The sequence below is a fragment of the Vespula vulgaris genome, chromosome 2, assembly GCF_905475345.1.
Source record: "Vespula vulgaris chromosome 2, iyVesVulg1.1, whole genome shotgun sequence".
Classification (NCBI taxonomy): Eukaryota; Metazoa; Arthropoda; class Insecta; order Hymenoptera; family Vespidae; genus Vespula; species Vespula vulgaris.
The window spans coordinates 9,215,538-9,239,965 of record NC_066587.1 but is presented as its reverse complement, the minus strand read 5'-3'; the positions used below and the strand labels follow the sequence as shown (position 1 = coordinate 9,239,965).

Genomic DNA, 24,428 nt, shown 5'->3' with positions numbered 1-24,428 from the left:
CCTATAAATAATTAATTTAAAAAATGATTAAAATAAATAATTAAATTAAAAAAAATGCATATTTGTTAAATCTAACTTTTCAGTGTATAGGTATATATCTATATTTTTATTCTTTTCATTTTACTTCATTTACCTTTACTAGGATACTGTGATTGATCGATAACAATTAAAAGGATATCGAACCCTGAAACTACAAAAAAGATTCTACGATGATAGAATCCCTAATCTAAGCATGTAAGAAGTGTGCCTCCCCTACTGACCTAAATAGCGATGTATCCAAGAAAAACTACCGAGAGTGAGCTCTTTTCCGACGAAAGAGCATCGACTAGGCACCATAAGGTCCGCCCAGATACATCGACGCCACGGAGGAGGTGCCGAGCGTTTGTTTAAAAAATTATCGAGGAAAGTTCAGTCAGGGAGGTGGCATCTCCACCGACATCCCATTTAAGTGTGTACTAATGCTATGACGAGTTTGCGCGAGCACTTGAAACTACGTGTTGTCATCATCGTCGTCTTACACGCTTCGACGTATGTCAGGTGGGGGAATATTGGGGGATTCTCCCTCTAGAATACACGCCTATAAAGATCGAAGCTACGGAGGACCAGATCACACTTTGCTCCGAAAATTTTCCAAAGGAAGATCTTCGCTCCGCAGTCGATAGTCAACGTTTTCCGTGCTTCTTTTTAGAGTGAATCCGAAAGTCGGAAACCAAATAAAAGAAAAATGAATAAATTCCTGATCTTGGGATTTCTTGCCAATGCTGCAATGGCGGTACCAACTTCGGAGATTCTGCAAAACAGAGAGCTCGACTGTTTTGAGCGTGAGAATGAATTATTTAGTTGTATCTTCGTTAAAGCTGCCACTACGTTGGACAGAGCTGCCAGATCCAGTGATATTCAACTGATCGACGGTGTGATGTTCGTACGAGATAAACCGAGTAAGTTTCTTCCATCGCTAAGTTCATATTTAAACGAGATATTTTAATTAGCATCGTTCTTTATAGTGGAACGTAGTGCGAAGAACCTAAAAACTGAATTAGACGTGATGAACGAGCTACCAAAGGATACCTCCGATAGGGCTCTGAAACTCGTCAGCATGCTCTTTGACTCGGCCATGTCCTTTATGAAAAGTCACAGCTTGAAGATCAGCATGCCAGAAGAATTCGGTTCTCGTGCACTGACTGAAGGTACTCAAATCATTTAGCATTTACAGTGATGGAACGAGCGTGGTCGTTTTCGATGATATAATCGTGATCCTCTTTGCGATTGCTTCGCTGACGTCACGGATTCGCAGCGTCACGACTTACGAATACGGACGAATAAAATCCGCCTTTCACCTTCGTGATATCTATACACCGAGTCTCAAGTCATTCCGGATAAACTTGTTCCCTCGGACGACCACGCGATTCACTTTTCATCTCAAATTGTGATGAATAATAAAAAACTCTTGTCTCTGATCGTAAACGAATTAGTGTAAACGAGCCCGAATTTAAAACGATCGGCTGTGGCTGATAATGAGACTAATAGATATATGTTTTTAAACAAGATCATCTTTATATATTATATTTGATTTCAGCTCGTGGTAAAATCAAGAAAATGATTTTACCTCTGATTGCCGCAATTGCCTTGAAAATTTTCGCACTGGCTCCAATATTTCTTGGAGGTCTGGGTTTGATCACTATGAAGGCACTTTTTGATAGTAAAATAGCGCTCCTCTTGGCTGGTATTCTGTTCTTCCAAAAAATGTTTAAAAATGATAATATGATCGGCAATATTTTCGGAAAGGCGCCATCACCATCACTTGGTGGCAATTGGTACGAACCATCTACTCAAGGATGGCCTTCTGCTGGAGCAGGAGTTCAACAGCAAGGATATTATAGAAGGAGCTTCGACGAAACCACCGGCAAAATCGATTCCCATCCTCTTGCTTACTCGGCTCATGAACCTCATGAGTCTCAATAAACAACTTTTCATTCAATGAATCTATCATTCAAGAACATTATCGAGAGATCATTGGAGTCATATGCGTATCTCTCGTGATTTAAATGGACCTCTTGTAGGTTATCTTGTCCACCGATAACGACTGCTAGATTAATATTTATACATAATATTTAAAATAATTTGTATACGTTATGTAAATTATTTAAACTTTCCAATATAATAAATTTTTTCTACTATACACGATCTTCTCTTATTACCTACACGTTTTCTCATTCGATCACAAAAAGAAACGAAAAGATGTTCGTTTTCAAAATTTGCAGATATGTCAAGAACGATTTCTAGTTTGGAGAAATTATCGAAATGCATATTTGAATGTTCATGCATGAATACTGCGCATAGAAAATAAAGTACGTGATTAGTTTTACTATCGATCGGCAGATGTGAAGCTCAAAAGGCGATTGGGCTTCGATTGCAAGTCGATTTTTATGCGACGCGAACTGACAATGCGGTATGTCGGCCTCATATGCGATTCCAATTGGACATGGACATACCTACGAGGTCATTTACTCTCCCACTTGTGAAATTCTTGCACCTTCCTTTTATCTTTCTCTTTCTTTCATCGTTTTTCAGCTGCTAGTTTTACTTTTTCTCTCTTTCTCTCTGACACTTGATAAAACTAAGATTCGGAACATAAACTTTATATCATGTTACAAATAGATACAGAAATAATTATCTTTAAAAAAATAATTATTCATCGTTGTAATAATATCTCTATTTATAGATGAGAGTATATCCTATGATTTTGAAGCATAATTAATTCTTGAATAAAAGCATAGTTAAAAGCATAATCCATTCTCACATTTAAAAGCATAACTGATTCTAAAATATTATCTCTAAAAGTATAATCCATATTCGAATATCTTTAAATATTTTTAAATAAATTTAACTAAAAGAACAGTTTTATTCTAGTCAAAGTTATTGTATAGAAGATCGAAAGATTATTGACAGTAAATCGAATGTCTAGAAAGTGTTTGGAATTAAAAGGAAAATTAGACTCTGCTATCTGGAAACACCCTACGTCACACGGCGATCGTGCTCTGCACTTGTTCTGTGCTTGTTATTTGGAGAGAACGTGAAATTAAAATTCTTCACACCACGTTTCTTGCACGTTAGCTTGCCAAATGGTTCACTGTGGCCCCACCATTGATCGATGATAGATATAAAAGAAAAAATAGACCCTGGGGCAAACAGTCAAATTCGTTGCTTCGTAGCTGTGATATCGTTCGATGACAATGAAGGCAAAAATTATCGTATTTCTGCAGCTGTTGGCGATTGTCGTCGGTAATCCACAAAGGGTCTCACAGGATGACGATAACGTAGAGCACTTAGAGATGAAATTAGTGAGAGCTATGGACGCGCTGAACGAGAAAGATAATATCGATATTTATGGTAATATGATAACGCTGCAGAAGGTAGCAGTCAAAGAGGATTCGATAGAGACTAAGAAAAACGCTGATCCATTGGTGGACAGGATCGAGAGGTTTTTGAAAACCAGAAAGATACATATCGATTTTCCGAACGATGAATCCTCCGTGGATCTTTTTGGACGAGCTTTGGGACAGAAGAATGTTGATATCAAGCTTGAAAGCCTAGTTTATGGTGCTTCTGAAGGTGAATATAAAAATAATTAAGAATATAGCTATTTTATCGCTAATTTCAGGTTTTTGAATTTTATTATAAATATATTATGAATATAGGATTTATTAATGAATATAGGGACGAATGGCGAATTAAAAGTTTAACAATAAATAATGTTTAACTCTAACTAAAAATAGAAAACTTAATGTATGAACTTCAACAAAAAAAGAGCTTTGATTAAATATGTTAATTTCATATCATTAGTAAGATAAAACTTAGACTAATCTCCTAACTGAATAATATTTAGTTACATATGAAAACTGCAATCGATTAGTCTATTATTAATCTTATCAAAATTTTCGTTAAAATTTTAATTAAATTAAAATGACAATTTTCCTAAAAAACGAGTAAAATGAAGTAACATTTACTAAAAGTATCGCTTGAAACGAGAGAGGAAATTATAGCTTCCTAACATAAAATTTCATGTTCGAAGCTCGATATTCCATTTGAATTTGAGACAATCTTCGACCGAGCAGAATCTTATAGCACCGCGCCTTTCTAAGATTACTCCAATGAACGAAAAGTGAGACGCGAAGACACTTACGGATTGGCTGCAAAAGTAGAACTTCCGGTGACTTCTTTTCCTATTGGTTTAAGAAAGGCAGACCGTTGACCTTCTTTTCATTCGTTTCGAAAATCGAAAACATCGGGATGAGAAACTTTTTCTTCGGACTTCTGAAATCGTGGGTGGGGTTTTTGGAAAAAGAAAAGAATTTCGTATATCGACGGATATTGTTAAACGAAAGAGAAAGAGAGAAAAGGAAGCAAGGAACGCGTACGGTCGTTAAATCGTGTGTAATGTGTCCTCTTTTTATTAAGTCGGTATCCGCGAAAACATAGAGAAGAGAAGGACACCTGAATAAAGTGGGACTTTACTCAGGAGGGACGTGAATGCGACGAGATTCCAGGTTTCTGGGGCGACCGTCGCGAGAAGGCGATGACGGAGAGAGAGAGAGAGAGAGAGAGAGAGAGAGAGCTTTGAACGAGAGAAAGTAGATTCGGTGATGAGAATCAATTAGACAGTCTTCCCCTCCATGTTGACGGATATACGTTTATTTTATACATACTTATATAAATAGTGATTAAGTCGCGACGCTAATTTAACGAACCATGACAAATTTAAGTGAATTTTCAATATCCTTGTAAAAAATTAAAAAAAAAATAAATAAATAAAATTTTTTCTTTTCCAGCACGTACCAAATTGAAGAGAATGCTCCTGCCTATTATTCTAGCTATAAAATTGAAGACATTAATTGTTCTGCCGATCGTTATCACTTTGATTGGTTTAATTGGCATCAAGGGTCTCGGTGCCGGTCTAATGTCCCTTCTTCTTTCCGGAGCCATAGCTCTGAAGGCCCTTCTCACACCACCACCACCTCCCAGAGTTAGCTATGGAGTAGTAAAGCCCTACGACGTTCATGAACATTGGCATAGATCGCAGGAAGAGGTGAACCAGCCTTACAGAGGATGGGCAGCGGAATATAATGGCGAACAATACCCCTATCAAGATATACCTTAACGGATCTGCATCTTTGCTATAATTTCGTATCATCACTTCATTTATTTATTATGTCGCTAAAAATGCTCACTTCTCTGTTCTTTTTTATAAAAAAAAAAGAAAAGAAACATCTTCATTTTCCTACATCTTTGTTTTCTCCTACTTTTTTTTACTTTCCATTTATAAATATTACTTGCTAAGATATCGAAATATTTGTTGAGGGAGAAGTCGAAAATACTCCTTCGAAAAAAGGTTGACGACAAGGAATATGAGTTCTCGTAAAAAAGATGAGAAAGAAAAAAGAAATAGGAAAATACCGAAAAATATAGAGTATAGAGAAAAAAGAGAGAAGAGGAAGGAGACGCAGAAGCTTATAAGAAGGTTATCCAGTCAGTCAGACGAGAAGGCTAATAACCTAGATGGAAGGTCATGGACGGTGTGGCAGGGTTACGGGGAGAAGAGAAAGACGTGAGAGTAGTACATCCAGTAGTGGGGATAGTAGGAAACGTGGAGAAGGAATATCGAGGTCATTGTGTCGAGTCAAGTGGGAAAACTGGCCGTGACTCTGATTGGTGAGACACCTTTCCCCACCCTGTAGATTGCGAGTATCAAGGTTAGTATGTCATTGCCTGCTACCACGCGTGGACTTCTCCCCACTCTTCCGCGTTCCACGACGATCGTTCTCCACCTCAAGTGGGGGACGATGAACGCGCTTAACGGTACCGGTTGTGATTAACAATAAGTCGGCTTGCTCGAGCAAACTGGAGGGGCGGACGGACTCGGCCGGGTATATACGTGCTCATCGAAGAGACATCGTTCGCCAGACGCGAAAGACACGATGATTAACGCGAGTACGAGTCGCTGGAGAAATAGATCGACTTGATACCTCGTTTCTTGCATTTAGGAAAACTTTGACTATTCATTCTTAATTAAAGAAAAGAATTCGTACCTCGTTACTATGATAACTTTTAATGAAGTTTGATATTTTATTTCTTAAGTTTTTACATTCTTTTTTTTCAAATAAAATGCTGAAATAATTTCTTTTCAGCTTTATTCATGTATTTGTTTTTTTATATATGACAGAAATAAATCTCGATTTAGAAATTCAATTTTACTGGGATTTTAATCAATACAAATCGAATTGATCATACATCAATCTCGTATGTATGGAATTTATAGAAAAATTGAGTACATATTCGTATATTGTTTGATCATTATCGAATGATCAATTAAGAATTTCAGTGGGTCAGGGAGACCCGGTTGTAATTTCATCGTCTAGACAGCATCCGACTTGCCAGTTTGATTAGATAGCTATAAAATTAATTCGCAGTATTTGACCATTCACTTTGCTTCGTAAACGAAGAAATGTGAAAATGCGAAGATATAAGTGCATTTTGAGCATGTAACGGATGCTCGTTCTCGAATTAAAGACGTCTAAGCGCGCACTCATTTCTTGCTATGCCGTCAGAAGTTGTTATGTCTTTTTTCTTACGTTGCTCATTCACGCTTCGATGATGCGTTTTTCACAGACATATCGTATCTGCAGACGGATTAATTTACATACCTTAACACGACGAAGTTGGCGATAGCGGATACGCCTATAAACCAGATCACTGTATCGAAGTCGCGCGAAAATTAATTTCGTAGAATGTGGTATTTTCGCGTTTAATGAATGACTTTTTTACGTTCTGAAAATGGGAAAGAAAACTAGTATGAAACATATTGATATCTCTTATTTCCTTTTTTAAATTATGGAGAAATAAATCAGTATTGAAATAATTAGAATGCAAGTGTTTACTGCATATTAAGTCGATGAGGACTTATTTATAACTGTATATAGATATGTACCTATGTTCGATTAGAATATAAAAATAGATTAAGTGCACATTTAGATTGAAACGTAGTCTTTGATACGCTAGTAACGGTTTCAGTCGATGAAAGCTATTATCGTTAGTTTTAAACTAAATAACTGTCCTGTTGAAGATCGAACGAGAAATGTAAACAAATAATTATGTAAATTTTATAAACTTTTTTTCGAATAGTTATCTTTGGTATAGTAAAGAGTGCGATGACATTTATTCGATCGATCAAGCGCGAAAGATGAAAAGCCATCATGGGTAAAAGCGGCAAACTTTCATTAACGTTAGCCGTGTCAATTTGAATGGAAAATAGGATAACTACATTACAAATCGACCAGTTACACGCTTACTCGAGAACGTTTACTATACTCTCGATAGTTATTATTATTGAAAGCATCGTGACTATATGATATTTGCTGCCATCTTGTTGAGTTAACAAAAAAATCTTGTGAAAAATGTTTTTATTGCGGATCGCAAATCGTCCCAATTACAATGCAGGTAATACTATGGAGTCGTTGTGATTAATAGGAAAAAGACGAATCAACCATACGTAAGTTTGCTTCTCTCTCGATGTTATAGCTATTTCCGCGTGAAGATGAGCGTGGCAATAAGCATAAATCGATGATCGAAGACTCTTTATTTTCGGTTGAGATGGTTTTATGCATAAAACCTAAATATCTATAACATATATTATGAGCATCATTCGAGAGCTAAATAAATGATGTCAGTTTCAAATTTTCTAAAAAAAAGATGAATAATATTGAATTAAAAATATATTTTTTAATATTCTAATATATAAATATAATTTTTATTCGTCAAAAACGTATTAATTAAAAATAGTTTTTAATTACTAGATCGAATAAATTAGATTTTATATTGAGTCTGGTAATAACCTAAATGATAAAGGCGAATAGTTCAGAGTCACCGAAGCAGCGACTTGAAAGAAGAACGCTCTCCATCCGCTCGAGATCCGACAGTCATTAGCGTGAAGGTGGGCTACTGAGACAAAAGGAAAGGACTTCCAAATGAAACGCATAGTAATATGTATCGATTATAAGACCGAGTAATTTCCTAGAATCTAGGCACATCTGTTATCCGGTATGGGATCCATCATGCGTACGGCTGAGCATCCTCGAAGACATATGTATGTACAAAGTCGATAGGACGATAAAGGAGCCAACGATCAAGATCTTCGTGAAAATCGACTGCGTACTTTCTCGCCGCGGCAGATCCGTTTGAAACGTGTGCACTTGCTCGAGTGTGGAGCACGAAAATCTAGAGATCGGGCACAGCCCATTTAAAGTAGGCCTCTCTACATTCGATCTTACATCGCTTTCCTAAAAATGATCGTCAACTTCCGAGAAATCGAACATTTTTCAGACCAATCGTCTCTTCTAACTCTCTTTTCTCTATCGATTTGCCACCGTTCGTCCTTTTGATCTCGTTTCGTCGAGATGGAAAGTAGTTTCTATAGTACCGTCACCAGACAAAATATAGGTGGCAAACTAAAAACATGTAATTAATCGTAAAATCCAGTGGAAAGTTGATAAAGAAATAACATGGTTACGAAAAGACTATGTTGCATGTGAAAATTCAAACGTCGAGACTGATGCGTCTTGGGTTGCTTGAGAAAACGTCCTATCCGTGATAATAGTGATGCATCGACGAGAAAGTTCTTAACATTTTATAAATATCATGCAGTAGAAAACCGCCGAGGCGAAGGAAATAAAACAGGATCTCTTTGATCATAGAGTATGTTCCTCAGTTGAAAGCCGCTAACTGAAATGATTTTCTTTTTCTCATCAAAACGTTAGAATTCACGCTAGGAACATGCTTTCGTATTTCAGCCACTACCTGATACTTCAGTTTATTAAATTAGACAAATTTGGAAAGTAGAAACGATGTTAACGAAACTTGTAGTATCGGCTCTGTGATGTGATCGTATGATGGCAAATGATCGAAGAATCGATCGGTCGAATGCAGGGAATTCGATATCTTGTCATCGTTCAATAATTCAGACCTAAAATGAAACGAAGCGGAGCGATCGATCTTCGCTCTCATTGAAACACTCACTGGTTAGCCATACTTCGTGATCCCTTTTTTCTGGAAATTCGACTGAGATTCGAATTCTTCGCTCTATTTGACGCTTCCTCTCACCGGCGATAGCCGACAGTAGCCAGCAGGAGATAGAAGGAAAGAGAGAAAGAATGCCCCTGCCTCTTCGACGTCCGAGAAGAAGAGAGTCCGTTCAGCGATGCTACTCTTAACTTAGGAGAATGTATGGAACGGCCGAAAGGCAAAAAGGAAAAAGGATTCAGTGGTAAGTCGCTCTATATAAACTGCAACTATCTAAAGCTATAACCAGTGCAGAATACGCGCCTCGTTCGTTAGCTTCGAGAAGTCCTTCATCGTCCAACTTGGAAGATCAAGATTCATCGAACGAAAGAAAATTGGAGATATAAAAGGCACCAATCCTTCGACTTTTCGAAAAAGAGTGATATTAATATATCAGGGAATTCAGGATGAAGGGATTTGCAAAGGTAGCTTCCGAAAGTTCAACGTGTTACTATCGGATCTTGGTGACTCTTTTATTGTTGGGATGCGTTAGCGCGGAAATTGAAAGACGTACCTCCAGACAAATGGTCGAGGAATCTCCCGAGACTTTATCGTCGAGCTTGAGCAAGGACTGTGGAAAGTCTTATAGTACCACCTGTCTCAAACTAGACGTGGTATCCTTCCTGGATAGATTGTCAGAACAAGAGGACCTTGGTATCCTTCCTGGTGTGTCCGTTGTAAAAGAAAACGCTTCCACTGACGTATCTGCTTCGGAAGTCGTTGCTAATCTAGCTAGAGATTTCCCAAATGATGTGGAGAAGAGACTGGACGCCTATCTTGTTCATAAAGTTGGCAGTTATTTAAACAGTCACTCCATCTCGATCAAACTTTTTGATCCAAAAACTTTCGAAGCTGCTAGAAACTTCAACGAGGACGCATTAGCTCAATTAGGCTTGAATGGAAATCAAAATGTTGAGACAGGTGAATATCTTTTGATTTCTTCGAAAATATTCAACTTGATCTGGAATCGAAGTTGCTTAAGGGTAAAATAATTTTCTTTTGCTTTTCAGGACGTAAGAAGGACAAGGGTAACAGTGGTTTGATGGCAGGTTTGATGATGATGAAAGGTACTCTCGGAGCTGTTGGTTTCGGTGCGTTAGCACTTCTTGCTGGTAAAGCTCTAATGACTGGTTTGATGGCACTCATGTTATCTGCCATCGTTGGATTGAAATCTCTAGCTAGCGGTGGCGAAAAGAAGACCACTTATGAGATTGTTAGCAAGCCGATTTACTCGAGTTCTCACACTCATAGTTCAGAAGAACATCACGGACACGGTTACGGACATTCGGGATACGGAAGATCTCTCGATTCGGTCCACGAAACTATTCAGGAGGCTGTACGAAAATACGGAAATGCGCGTGATCGTCGAGCTATAAGACAAAATTAATTTCGTTCCTTCTTCATCACCGAGTACCTGGATTCGCCATTGCACGAAATCATTCAAAAGTTTTTCTTCTTCTCTTTTTGTCTCTCTTCATTCTTCTTTATTCACATTAAATTTTACCCTTCTCCTTTCCTCTTGCCGTTCGTCACGATTCGTTGATATCTTTGCATTTCTTTCTTGTTTCTTTCTCCCGCTCGCTTTCTAATTATCTGCGCATACATGCTAAGAATTTTGCCTTTTTCTCAAATCCGTCCTCTCGTTGTCTGTCTCATTTCTTTACGCTCAGTCGCATCACCGTTATCGTAGTTTTTTCTTAAATTATTTAGATATTTATTGCGAACAATGCTCCGCTTTCGGAGCGGCAAGCATATCGACCATCATTAATCACATACGTCTACTTGTTATATATTTATTTCAGCGTCCTAATAAAGTCTGTTTGTAATAATATAACGTTTTTGATTGTCTTACCTCTTATTTCCTCTTTTTCTCTTTCCCTCTCTCTTTTACTGAACGTTTTATTCATGTATGCTTTATATCTTTTGACGAATCATATATCTTTTCATTTCATGCTGCATCTGTTCCTCAAAATAGCGGTTAAATATCCTGCGATAATGACTAGTTTTAGTCACTTTAAACAAGCTTTTGTCATTGAATGAAAGTATCAGATACAAAATATATATTTTGTGATATAACCTGCTATATATCAGGTGTCCCATTTGAAGCTTTACATGCAATAATTTCCTGAACTATTTATGCTAGAGTATTCTAAGCAGAATTTATTTTATATTGAAGGAAATATCTTAATAATTCGTTTCGTGGATGATATGCCGTCGATTTATGATATGTTGATCATTCAAGCTCATTTATTGTCGTTTAAAACTTATCTTCATTCAATATTCTCAAGATTTGATTTACCGATGTATGTCATTGATTCGGTCGTAAACATAAACTGAAGTCACATTTATTGTTACTTTTGTTATAGTTGCTTCGAAGAAACTAGTATTATTGCAAATTCTTTTCCTACGTATTTTTTTCTAACGAATACACGTTTAGAAACAGTTTCTGAACAGTTCAGTGTGACAAGTGAATTAACATAATGTCTATTATTGGTTTGACCATAATTCGCACTTGGATTGCTCAGTTGAACGTCAACGTCAGTGGTCGTTAAATATTTGGTGGCATAGTAGGTGGACATTTTATAGGATCTTATTTTTTTAATTGTACATTAACTGGATTCACTACAATGATTTTTTAATCAACGAATTGCAAGTTCTTTTGGAAAACATTCCATTTGACATCAGAGTACCGTTGTAGTTTCATGATAGTGCTCCCGCCTATTATGAACGTCGAGTTTGAACAACGCTAAATAACATATTTCAAAGTTGTTGAATATAAAGAAAAAATAGAACAAGATCTTCCCACCAAGGGTTCCAGATTTAACATCTATAGATTTTCTTTGATAAAACTGTATTAAAAATCAAGTCTATAAAAAAAAATTCACTATCTTTAATCATATAAATAATTAGAATTACAACGATATTTGAAAAAATTAGGAATTCTTGTTAACAAATTAGTTTTACAACTTTCTATTATTTACTCAAAGTCGTCCTTTTGAATATAGAAGATGAGGAATCATTTCTGAACATTCAATAAAGCTAAGTTTTGAATAGTATATTTAAATGATCAATGTATTAGGTTGTCCCAAAAGTTTTTTCGATTTATAAAGAAATGATAGATGAATAACATTTTACGTTCTATATTATTTTATTAAATTATATATGATCCATTTTGCTCTATTATCTTTCTCCAACTCTCCATCTTTCCAGAACTTTTGTGATTTGCTAGTAAAATGTCGTTCTAGATACATTTTTACGTTATTTATTGTATCAAATTTTTAACCAGGAAGCAAATTTTTTAATGAAAGAAATAAATAGTAATCACACGGGGCAATATCCGGAGACTATTCAGGATGAAATAGAACATCACTATCAAATGGTAATAATTTGTTTCTAACGTTTAAAGACACATGGGACTTGACATTATTGTGCTAAAAAACAATGTTTCAACTGTTCGTTAATTCTGGTCGTTTTGTGTCGATTATTTCTTTCAATTTGTCTACTTGTACACTGAATTAATTGTTTTACTTTGTGGAAGTAGTTCATAATAAATAGCATTTCCAATTTCACCAAACTTTCATCACGGTAAAGATCAGATTACCGTTCTTATACCTGGATCAAGATCATTTACATGTAATATTCTCGTAGAGAATCCATGTATCATCTTTAGTAACCGATCTTTTCGAAAATAAATCTTTCTCGTTTCGCTGAAGAAGCAAATCATACGTCAAAACACGGTTAAAGAGGTTGCTTTCTGTCAATTGATGCGGAACCTATACTTCAGAGCGATTGAAGTATTCGATTATTATACACTGTTCGCGAAATGTTTAAAACATCCGTCGATTCACGAACAATATATCGCAGATATATCAACTATGACCTTGATTAGTTCTACATCCGTATTAGATGGGCAGCTACTGCGTTCTTTATCTCTCAGATTAAAATTACTAGTTCCAAATATCCTAAATCAACTGTAAACTATCTAAACACCTTTAATACTACTGCTACATATGGTGCAAATCTCAATTGCAAAGTTGCCTTTTTTGAAACAATGCAGCAAATGCTTACTTTTATTTTCCATATCTGTTGTATGAAAATGTGTATATAAGATTTCAATGCAATTGAAATATATTCTGTGACAGCTAGATGATGACTGAAGATAATTGCCATAACGTTTAACAGATCAAATTTCATGTTTGTATAAATATTGCTATATAATATTGCTAAATAAAGCAGCTGTGTGCAGATAGCTAAAGAAACTTTTGGTACAACCTAATATTATAGATGGATGAATTCATCATAGAACGAGCTACAATTTACATAAATTAAATACATAATTTCATTTAAAAAGCAAAAGTCATCTTGGAATCTCGAATAGTCGTATATCTGGATAAAACTTGTAACTATTAAAAGATGTCCCTCTTGAAACAAAGTAAGTTCTGCTTGAAACATTTTTTTAAAATAATTAATTTAGGAGACAATTGCGTTTAAAAGTTAAAATGGGACACGTGATATAACTTAATTAAAAAAATTTAATTTAAAAGAAAATAAAGGAAGCGAATATACTTTTAGTTCCTAAATAATTTTTTCTATTTTTACTTCAGCAATATAATTTTCTCGAATATAAACAAAATTCTTTCTCGATATTGACGAAGAGCAATTTGATATGCAAGCGTGAATATGTGGTCATCATCTCTTAGGTGTTTCCCCTTCTCTATCATAACGATACATGTCCTATAAACGGAATAATACAGAGAAAATTAAAATACACTATTCAATTATACACGACTTTTTATCTATCAAAATAAATTTTAAAAAAGGACAAGTGCGTATATAAAAATAGTTATTAGCTTTTAAATATTTATAATTTGATCAACGCATACAAAATTTAAAACATCCAAAAAACTCGCTACGATTCCTCGCTCAACGATTATCGCGTTCATAAAATCAGGCCAGATGTTTTGTCAAAGTCTCAACGAGTATTAGATAAACGAGGCGAATGATCTTTTCGAGATCCGCCGATCTTAAGGTCAGGAAACTTATCATTACGCTTTTCCTCGCGGGGAAGATAATGACAATCGTGACAAACTGCTTAAAAAATCAACGGATGACATAAATATCGTTGTATATAAGAGATCGACGTTTAGACGATACTAAAATCAGTAAAGAAACGACGAAGTGTTTAGGAACAACGTGTTATCGTCATTGTCATCGCGTAATCGTGTTTACCGATCGATGTTAATATCGAGAGGCTGGAGAAAGCCCGAACGAATGTTCGTTCTTTGCTTTCTTCTCGCGAACGTGATTCGCGTTAATGCGTTGAACGATGATAAAATTCGGCTCAGCAAAAATTACGAAATTGAACCTTACGAAAACATTCATCCAACAGAGAGATCGATTTTTAATTATCAAAAGGCAGGTGTCCGAGTGGATGTAAAAATAGTCCCGGTTTTAGGAACAAATTTTAGTGAGAAAGTTAAAACCGTTGAAAAATTTCCGGAGTTTCCTACGAAGGACATCGGCCGATGTGTCCTCGATTTTTCACTGAGTTGCATTAAGAAACGTTTTGCTAAATTATTGGAGAGTATAGGATACTTGAACGAAATCACGCTGATAGGACAAAACGTGAAATTGGTGAAGACGAGAAAACCTCGATATGATCGTCGATCGGTTGATAGCAATGATGGAAATAGTGATGATATTCGACGTAGCATCAATGATTTCTTCGACATGTTCGTGTTACGCATCACTTTGCCAACATGGAACGGAAAACGAGAAAAAAGTCAAATCGATTTGATGTTCGACGATGGTGGACCTATGGTTGAAGGTTCTTTTCAAAATAATTAACCTAATCTGTTAAAGATTATGAGTTTGAATTAAAATATTATATGTTGGGGTTCATTTTAGGCCGAGGTATAAAAGGCGGCGGAGGAGGAGGAGGAGGAGGAGGAGGAGGAAAAGGTGGAGGAGGAGGCCTCAAAGGAGGTGGTGGAGGTGGAGGAAAGTGCAAGATGATGATGATGGCCATGCTTATGCTTGCCAAAATGAAGATTATAGGTAAAATCTTGTTTTTTGAATTTTGTGGCAATATGAGTTATTTTTTCGATGTGTTACAGGTGTGATAGGAATGATGGCAATGAAAGGAATGGTAATGGGAGCTATGTCACTGATGATTTCCACAGTGATGTTGATGATGAAGTTTTTGAAAGGTGGAGGTGGTGGTCCGTGGAAAAGTGACAGTGGCGATGGAGGAGGAGGAAAAGGGGGTGGTGGAGGTGGAGGTAAGACATTACTTTTTCAATCTTAATAGTTTCTCAAACGTTACGAATAAAGTATATAATTTTGATTAATTATGATTTATAGGTTACAAAGAAGTGATTTTATTCACAAAGCTACCAAGTGGAGGTGGTGGAGGAAATGGAGGTTATGGAGGAGGTGGTAGTAGTTGTGGTGGAGGAGGTTGTAGCAGTTACGGTGGAGGAGGTGGTGGTAGCTGTGGTGGAGGAGGTTGTGGCGGAGGTTATGGTGGAGGTAAGGGAGGGGGTGGTGGAGGTTATGGTGGAGGAGGTAATGGAGGAGGTGGTGGTTATGGTGGAGGAGGAATTGATAGTTATGCAGTTCCACCATCGTCGAGTTATGGTGTACCTAGTGGTGGAGATAGTGGTTACGGAGGTGGCTGGGGTCGCAGTTTTAGCTCTGCAATCATATTACCACGTCTTCAAGCGAATCGTAATATAAACTTGAAAAAGCCATCTAAGCCTTCTCTTATGATCGGAGAGTCTATTGACCATAGAGAGAGTTTGGATTACGAAGATTATCAAGACTTGAATGTTAACTTCACTTCGCCTCATCTTGACTCGAATCCTTTCAATTATTCGACGTTACCTAATTACTTAAATATTAATGGATCTATAAATGCTAATAATAAGTTACTATTGAATTCTACTTCGATGAATGATAACGGTAAAGCTGAACATGCTGATTCATCTTATGATCTCAACGTACTACGACCAATATATACTGATGAGTGGCAGGCTATGAAAAATGCGAAAACAATTACTACATCGAATAAAAAAGTAAACGAAGACGGTCAGTCCAAAGGAACAAGGACAAATTTAAATACGGAATAGGATTTAATCACATGAAATTTAAATTTTAATAAATACACGGTGAAAGTAGAATTAGAATGATATTTATAATACAATAAAAATAGTAATATAATATATATTAGTTTGTAACTTTACGTTTAGATTTAAATCTAACTTGAAATTTTCGATACTTTGATATTCAAAGTATTATAGCCAGGTGAAAGTGGAAGAGAAGTGGTAGCTCTTTCAGTAAGATCGCCTCCTATTGCACGACGTTTGAACTTTCTAGACACCTTTCTGTTTAATTCATCGTCGGCTAAGTTGTAATCTTCAGAGTATTCAAAATATATATGTTTAAATATCCTTGAAATTATTTTATAGGAATTTGATTTTAAATAAATTATCGATACTAAGCATTTAATTATTTTTAATTCTTATTGTATCAAATTTCATCATTTAAATTCTTTCACCATGATCCTTGGCATTGAGCCATGAGCTCCTGAAGAATACCGATTGGGAGATTTCAATGTTAAATGTGTTGTCGCCGAGTCGATCAAGTCATTAAAAAGAAAATCAATGTAACTTCTAATACATGATTATAATATTTAATTTATATAAAAAAAATTTTTTATATTAACGATGCGAAATTATTAGAGAAAATTTTATATTATTTTATAATAATATCACATAAAATTTTCATAGATAAATTTCTTTTAGAATTGCTTTTTTTTCTTCAGACATTCATTAAAATTTGTTAAATTTCATATTCTTTGTTTTAATAATTTGAATAAAGAGAAATATGTATCATTCGTACCTTATCATTTACTCTGCCGAATAGACAGTTTACAATATTGCGTGACAAATATTCGTTTAAGATTCATAACATGTAGCGTTTTCAATGTTCAACGCGATCAGATTTGAAAAGAGTAACGGCATGCCGATTTTTCAAGTGAGCAATGTAAAAGATCTAGGTACGCGAGTCTACTTACCGTGTGCGTGCATGACCACGCATATTATTTTTCGTCTATGTTCTCTTTTTTCATCGTGACATATCGTTCGATCACCGTTAGACAACCCAGTGATTCGATCGTGATTAAGAAAGGAACCATGACGACGTTCGATTGACGGGCGAAGCGGATCGGTCAGGAAAATCGGAGAAAGTTTTCGTGTTGAGAACAAAAAGTAGGCTCTGATTGATGTTCAAGAAATAGGTAGGTATCGCGTTTGCAAATCAGTTCACTTTCTTCTTTGTGGTAGAATGCATAAGAGGAAGTAAACGTTTATCGCATACAATTCTTGAATAAAATCTTATGTGACTATTTGATGTAATAGATATAACAGAATGACTTTGACTCTAATAATAACAAATCTTCGTAATAAATCTTTAGATCACGTGAGAAAATTCACGTGCCTACTTTTTAGTCCGGATCTAGAACATACCTATATATGTATTTAACATCTTCCTTCTATTCGACTGCTACAAACGGTGAATCTCTGTAAAAACAAATTAAAATACTATTCATAGTAAAATTAACTGGGAAGACAACTCGTCACGAAGATGTTACCTTTCTCTTGATAAAAGAATAAATTATTTATTCACACGTACGTATACGCATGCGCACACATTCGTTCTTCATTCCTGTTAACAAAATGTTGTACGTCTCAATTATTCGTTTTACGATTCATTAATTTATCCGAAGTTTCTTGTGTCATGTTCAATAATGTTTAATTCATTAGAAACATGATAGATACGCGTATATTATTTGATTGTAATATAATTAAATATATCTTTACTTTCAGATTTCCAATTATCAATTTCACGGATTAATTTTACATTAAATTAAAAATGTTTATATAATTAATCTAAAATCCAATAACAATGAGTCTAATTTCGTTTTAATGTTCTCATTCTCAATACAAGTCCTCATTCTGAAAATAGTTATCTTTTTTTTCAATTGTTCATAACGAACGTGAAGAAAATATTAACGCAGTTTCATGTATTTACTAAAATCAACTGTCAAAAATATTTCTCTTTTTTATCCAATACATATAATGCGTCCCAGTTACTTGGTACACTTAACGGGCGGTCAACCTGTTCCAATGTAACCTCCTCATAAGAATATTCATATTCGAAAAATACAAGCCACGGTTTCAACTTCTTCCTTCTCCAACATCGTTTTTGAAAGTGCTCCAATTTGTTTTCAAACGTGCACTTTGACATGTCACGATCATTCTTATTTATTTTCCATTCGTCTCCTCGCTTGAAATATTATGGACAATGAACCGTGAAATTATAAGAAGATTATAAATTGAATTGCGTAAAGAAACGATTCCGATTTTCTTCGGTTGGTTAGCGAGACTAAAGACTAAAAAATAGAAAATAGTTAACAATGTTTAGAAAAAGTGTACCACCGTATACTTTGTACAATTCTGAAAAATAGGAAAAATCTTTGTTATTCGTTGAAAAGCAGCACCTTTACTAAGACTTCTCGCGAATATGGTATTCAGGCTACGTTTGAGCGTAATGTACTTCTTACTCTTCCATGGGTATCGAGACTAAAAGAAACGAGAAGAAGAAGAAGGTTTTGTTTCCTCTATGGCTCTCCATTGACTCTCGTCAAATAGCAAACACGTTTAAAGAAGCCTACAAAGTAAGTTTTCACGAAGATGGAAAGTCGAGCTGATTGTTTTTCGGCTAATGTTCAAGCGAACGGAGGTGAGCGAGGAAGTAAGCAGAGGCCGATACTCGGAGGCTACCTACATACCTACCAACCTAACCGATAGTAGGTCAATGGAATTCATCTGAGCAGAGTGCGTACTCGACCGGTTGGCCCACCCAATCGGACATCACGTACTGTCACCACTGTGGTCGAATCTCCGGGTGAAAATTCTTTGGCAATGGTCAACAGTATTGATCCTTATTAGCGTTTACAAACTGGTTAGATGCTCTCACTTAGTAACCACGTGTTTATTTTCAAGAACTATCGTTAAAGTACAATGTAAACAATATTAGAAAGCTTGAGTTTAACAAATTATCTATCGCTGATTGATATGAAGAAATGAAAAACATGGATCATCTGAAATTGAATAAAAAGAAAATCGCTGAAACATATCCCAAATGTTTGCAAAGTGATTAAATAAGATTATATGAATAGTAAGTATTGAAGTATGGAAATGAAGTTATTATTATATAATGTTTGAAATCAAAATTGAAAGTGGTATTGGAAGATAAAGATTTTAAATGAAGACCAGCTTTAGAGTTGACCTAGAAAATGTGAAGTTATATACTGCTAATCTAAATCGATTAACAGCAAGATGATCGATAAGTAGTAGATTGAAACATCTAACGTTCTACAGTTATTCATCCGATTAATGAGAACACCTTCACCGTGATTTTATCAGTGAAAAGTTTTAATATCCGGAAATCGTGTAATTATACTTGGAGAGTATGTATACCTGTTTATAATTCAGGTGTAAATGTGATGTACTAATGGATAATATCATTTGTATTGATTATTTTTACGATAATTTTTAACAGATTTTGTAATTTCAAAAAGATGTTCACGATACATTTAAAGTATAAGAAAGCAGAAATAACGAATAATTAGAAATCGGTTAGAATGAGTCTTTTAAACTGAATTCTTTCGATCGTCTATCATCTAATAAAAATAATATCTTTTATACTACCGTGAATGATAGTATCAAGATTCTCAGACGAATGCAATTTTTTACATTGATGTAGGAAGAGAATAGAAAATGACGAGCATACTCGACTCCATCGAAAGATAGTAACTGACCGGTCTATACCCTTATAAATGTGCAAAACTGTATCGTGCAACGGTCTAACGCAACACGCAGGTCCAGGAAATATGGAAGAAAGACTCGGAAGATTGTTCGAAATCTATGCATATCGTAGCAACATACGATGTTGAGTACGACTAACCGTATACTTGGGAAAAGACGGCGTCATTAAAATTCGTGAAGTCTACAAGAAGGAAGGAAGACAAACGAGAAGATTCTTTGAAAGACATGTACGTGAAAATACGGGTGAACGCGAGTCTGTCTGAGAGAGGAGAGACGATAATGACCTTCCACGGAGTTGCTAGCCGACGGAGTAGGAGGGCCTTTGACACACTTGACGCTCCAGGTGAATTGTAACCAAGAACAGAGAAGCTCGTGGTTAGTTCTGATCGGGAGATCGAACGGAACGCGTCTCTGGATCGAGATATTTAACAAGATAAAATACGTCAGAAGAAAAGAGAGAAAGAGACAGAGGGAGAGAGAGTAAGAAAGAGGTTTGCTCGAGTCAACCAAAACAGGCAAGTAGATATGTGTCGAAAGTGATAAGCATGTCAACGAGCGTGCCGATCCTCGTCTGCGATGAAACGTGAAGACCTCTGTCGACAGTGTGCGATGCTAGACTATTCTCGGTGGTGTAATTCTATTCGTAATTTTCTAATAAAACTACACATAAATTCGAAGATTTACTTGAACACTGACGTATTTCTTTTATATTGAATATTCAAGAAACTAGAGAAATATTACAATACGAAAACCAAAGAGTTTCGTGATAGAGTGTGCTCCTTATCGAGATCAGATTTTAGTTTCTATGTTGTGTAAAAGAATATAATCCTATCGTCGATAATAGGTAATAAGTTTAAGAATGCAGATTAGAAAACCAATTATGTTGGAAAAAGTTATCTGGTTCGTTACCTTTTTCGCATTAATCGACTTGTCGAGATCGGAATTATTCAACTTCTACTCCCTCGCTAAGATATTTCACGTCAACGAATTAGTTTCTATAAATGCAACGGATAATGAACTTTGGCGTGGTTTGTTAAAGGATTGTGACAAGAAACTAACGTTCTCGTGTATTCAAAAAAATGCTTACACTTATCTGGATGGTGCTTTCAGTGATAGGAACAATATTACGGTATTCAATGGTTTGACGCTTACGAAAAATAATTTAGATTATGGCTCGTGTATGATAGAAAATGATCAGAAGAACATCGATGAAAATCTTGTCGATGGGTCAACGAAAAAAGATTGCTTATTGAAAGATGATAACGATGAAGAGCAGACCAATGTAAATGGTATGAGAAGACGTGGTAGAACGTTAGATGGTAAATTTCCGTTGGAAGAAATAACGGATGCACTTCGACAGAAAGCAATGAAATTCTTGGCTACCAGAGATTACGAGATTCAACTGCCGAAACTTTTCTTCGAAGGAACTATAATGAAGATTAGCCCACGTCAAATCGACGATACCGGTGCACTTGTTAGATTAGATTTTGCCCAAGGCGATGTCAGTACTCATGGAAGATTGTTTAAGAAAATAAGTAAGACGATAATGTTACATACAATACATATAACGTAGATAATTGTTACGTCAGATGCAAACATAACATTGGCATACTTTGTTTCAGAAAAATTCATACAAAACAAATTGCTATTGAGTTTTCTAGCTCTCCTACTGCTAATCAAGTTAATCAAAGTGAAGTTCTTATTTGTAATACCTTTCTTGTTTGGAGTGGGTGCTGCAAAGAAACTATTTTTAAAATTATTGCTTTTTTTCATTCCACCGTTCGCACATATCTTTAAGCTGTGCTCAAGTTTTTATACGTCTTATGGGACGAAATATCATCATCATCACCATCAGGCAAGGCAATTTCGTATCATTATTTATCACTCTATAAAATATATTATTGCATCCAATAAACTATTTATTTTCCTATTAGATCGCTCATCATCATCATCATGTTCCTGTTCCGGTACCGGTACCAACTTATTACGATCACCATAATCATCACGAGGATGACTTTAATGGTTATGATTACACCCATCCACACATTCAATATCGCAAAGATGTGGAGGAATTGAGAGAATGGGGTATCGAGCCATACGACGATTTATACGAGGATGCAAATAAACACATTTCTGGTATTCAACCAGCTCCTGGTGTATTACCAGCACCAGTTGTTGCTCCAGTTTCAGGATATCCTACAGGAATGACTTACAATGGTCCTTATGGTCTTTCCCAATATGCACCAAACGCCAGACCTGTTGTTTCACCTTCTTACCACGACAAGTATCCTGCTTCGATTTCAGCTCACGCACACAATTTGGCCTACTCGGGATACCTTGATGATAAATACAATCGACGTGTCGTCGAACCCAATGGCGTAGCTACTTCCGTTAAGCCTGTCAACGTTTTATCGACTGCTCCAGTAAAGCCAGCAATAAAGAACAAGAACATAAAGAATCCTTATGGGATTCTAAATCAGCAAAACGTTAGACAGGTCACGATACCAAGGATAACTAAAGCAGTTACAACTTTAAAGAATTCCATCGTTCCGTCATTGACAGCTACACAGATTTATGACGATGAATATTACGGACCGATAATAAGTCGTCTCGAAGAGATTTTTGTTCAGTTAAGATTTTTTGACGAATCTTGCCGAGAGAGGCTCGTCTGCAGCATGTACAAAAATCCATCCATTTACTCACCTCACAGTAATCTAGTCTCGAACGAATTATCCAGGTATATATACAGATTTTATTCAATTGATTCAGTTGTTGTTATGAGGGTATCATAAAGAGAAGGCAGTAATCGCCTTCACTCGAAATTGGGATAATCAGGTCATCGAGATTGACGAAGAATCACGTTTGCTAAGACATCGCTTCTTAACATTTATATTTTCTTCTTTAACTCTAGTTATCTTTATCATTTTTCTTAACTTGTGCCAAAAGAAATAGGAAATGTATTAAGAAACGATGTTTTCCTTTCTATGTTGTAGTTCAAATACGATTATAATTCATATGATAATTTTAAACATCTGTCAATGCTTGCTTTCAGAGATCCGCAAGAACTCAAACGTGGCACGTTGGAGAGTGCTTCCAGTCAAAAGTTTCATAAATACTTAAACGCAGCGAGAATAGGTCAAGATCGAGGCGACTGTGTACGGACATACCCCTGTCACATAAATACCGAATAAACTCCGTTTAATTCTTAGAGAAGATTTTTATGATGCATGAATCTAGCGGTAATTAGATAATCCGTGCAAGAAACCATGCGTGCCTCCTTATTAGCCTCCGTGAAGTGACGTGCTAGTGAAGTGCGTGTTCTTCAATGTGATTGTTTAATCTTCTAGCAATATTGCCATGATAATGTTAAGTGCGAAAATATTGATGTAAAAATACTATATTTTCTTAATATCTGTTGCTACCGAATCTTAGAATTTATATTCGATGTACCTAAACAAACCTGTTACATAGCGATATCCCGAGGTATTTAAAATTTTGTCAATGCTGATTATAATTAATTTCATTTTTAAATGTGTGAATTAAAATACTTAGCCTTGATAAAATATCGCACACACATTAAGTATTACCAGGATATATATGTGATTCTATAGTATATATATAAAATCTGTAGTAAATTATATTATTAGGTATTTATTTCTTTAATTATTTTCCTAAAGTTTTATTTATTTGATTTAAGTAATTATTAAACCGATTAATACCTACGTATTCGGATGCCATATTCAATGTTTTTGTAGCTTCATTCAATAAATCTCGACATCTTCAAGCTTCGTTCGTTGAATGTGTTGTATGATGTTAATTAGTTCATCTTATAAAGATCCTATACGAAAAACTATACATATTGCTTCTATTTTGTACAATAAATCATTTAAAAATATTTGTCTTATTATATTTCATCCCAGAATGATTTAAAATCAAGTATTTTAATATTTATTTAATATCCATATCTCTGAAATATATATTCGATCTTTCAATGCAGGAAACCGTAAAAAAAAATCTGATTTTAATAAAAAAGCAGAACAGAGAAAAATAGAATAAATTCTACCAATCTTAATAGTACTAAAAACCATGGATTGCTTCAGTATATCAGCTTACTATACTTACGATAAAGTAATGAATCAAGCAACACTGGTACTAAAATAGTTTCATAGCTTGTTTTATGTTAACCGGTCGACAATAAATTTCGTGCGACTGCTTCTGATAAGCTTAAACATAAATTTCGTTATTAAATTGGACGATTAATGGAAAAGATACTCGAGTATCCAAGATAGACGGTTATTGCAAATGTAAAATCGTAACTTGAATAAACTATTACTGTTTATGAAAGAGATTAGTGCTCGTCTCTTTGGCAAAGGCAACGAAACAGAAGAAACATCATCGAGCTGCGTTACCGAAATGAAATTGAAA

General features: G+C 35.5%; 4 protein-coding genes across 4 annotated transcripts; all 4 read left to right on the top strand.

Moving 5' to 3' along the window:
• Window positions 1-625: 625 nt before the first annotated feature.
• LOC127061750 (uncharacterized) lies at window positions 626-2,148 on the top strand. Its single transcript, XM_050989058.1, has 3 exons — window positions 626-938; window positions 1,005-1,187; window positions 1,577-2,148. Exons 1-3 carry the CDS (start codon window positions 725-727, stop codon window positions 1,960-1,962), a joined length of 783 nt encoding a protein of 260 aa, XP_050845015.1. The 5' UTR covers window positions 626-724; the 3' UTR covers window positions 1,963-2,148.
• Window positions 2,149-3,227: 1,079 nt separating this feature from the next.
• On the top strand, window positions 3,228-5,158 carry LOC127061754 (uncharacterized). Its single transcript, XM_050989062.1, has 2 exons — window positions 3,228-3,612; window positions 4,830-5,158. Exons 1-2 carry the CDS (start codon window positions 3,228-3,230, stop codon window positions 5,156-5,158), a joined length of 714 nt encoding a protein of 237 aa, XP_050845019.1.
• A 4,360-nt stretch (window positions 5,159-9,518) lies between these two features.
• LOC127061744 (uncharacterized) lies at window positions 9,519-10,498 on the top strand. Its single transcript, XM_050989053.1, has 2 exons — window positions 9,519-10,032; window positions 10,122-10,498. The coding sequence occupies exons 1-2, from the start codon at window positions 9,519-9,521 to the stop codon at window positions 10,496-10,498; spliced, it is 891 nt and encodes a 296-aa protein (XP_050845010.1).
• A 10,364-nt stretch (window positions 10,499-20,862) lies between these two features.
• On the top strand, window positions 20,863-23,194 carry LOC127062005 (uncharacterized). Its single transcript, XM_050989554.1, has 4 exons — window positions 20,863-21,538; window positions 21,626-21,858; window positions 21,938-22,740; window positions 23,056-23,194. Exons 1-4 carry the CDS (start codon window positions 20,863-20,865, stop codon window positions 23,192-23,194), a joined length of 1,851 nt encoding a protein of 616 aa, XP_050845511.1.
• The last annotated feature ends 1,234 nt before the right edge of the window (window positions 23,195-24,428 follow it).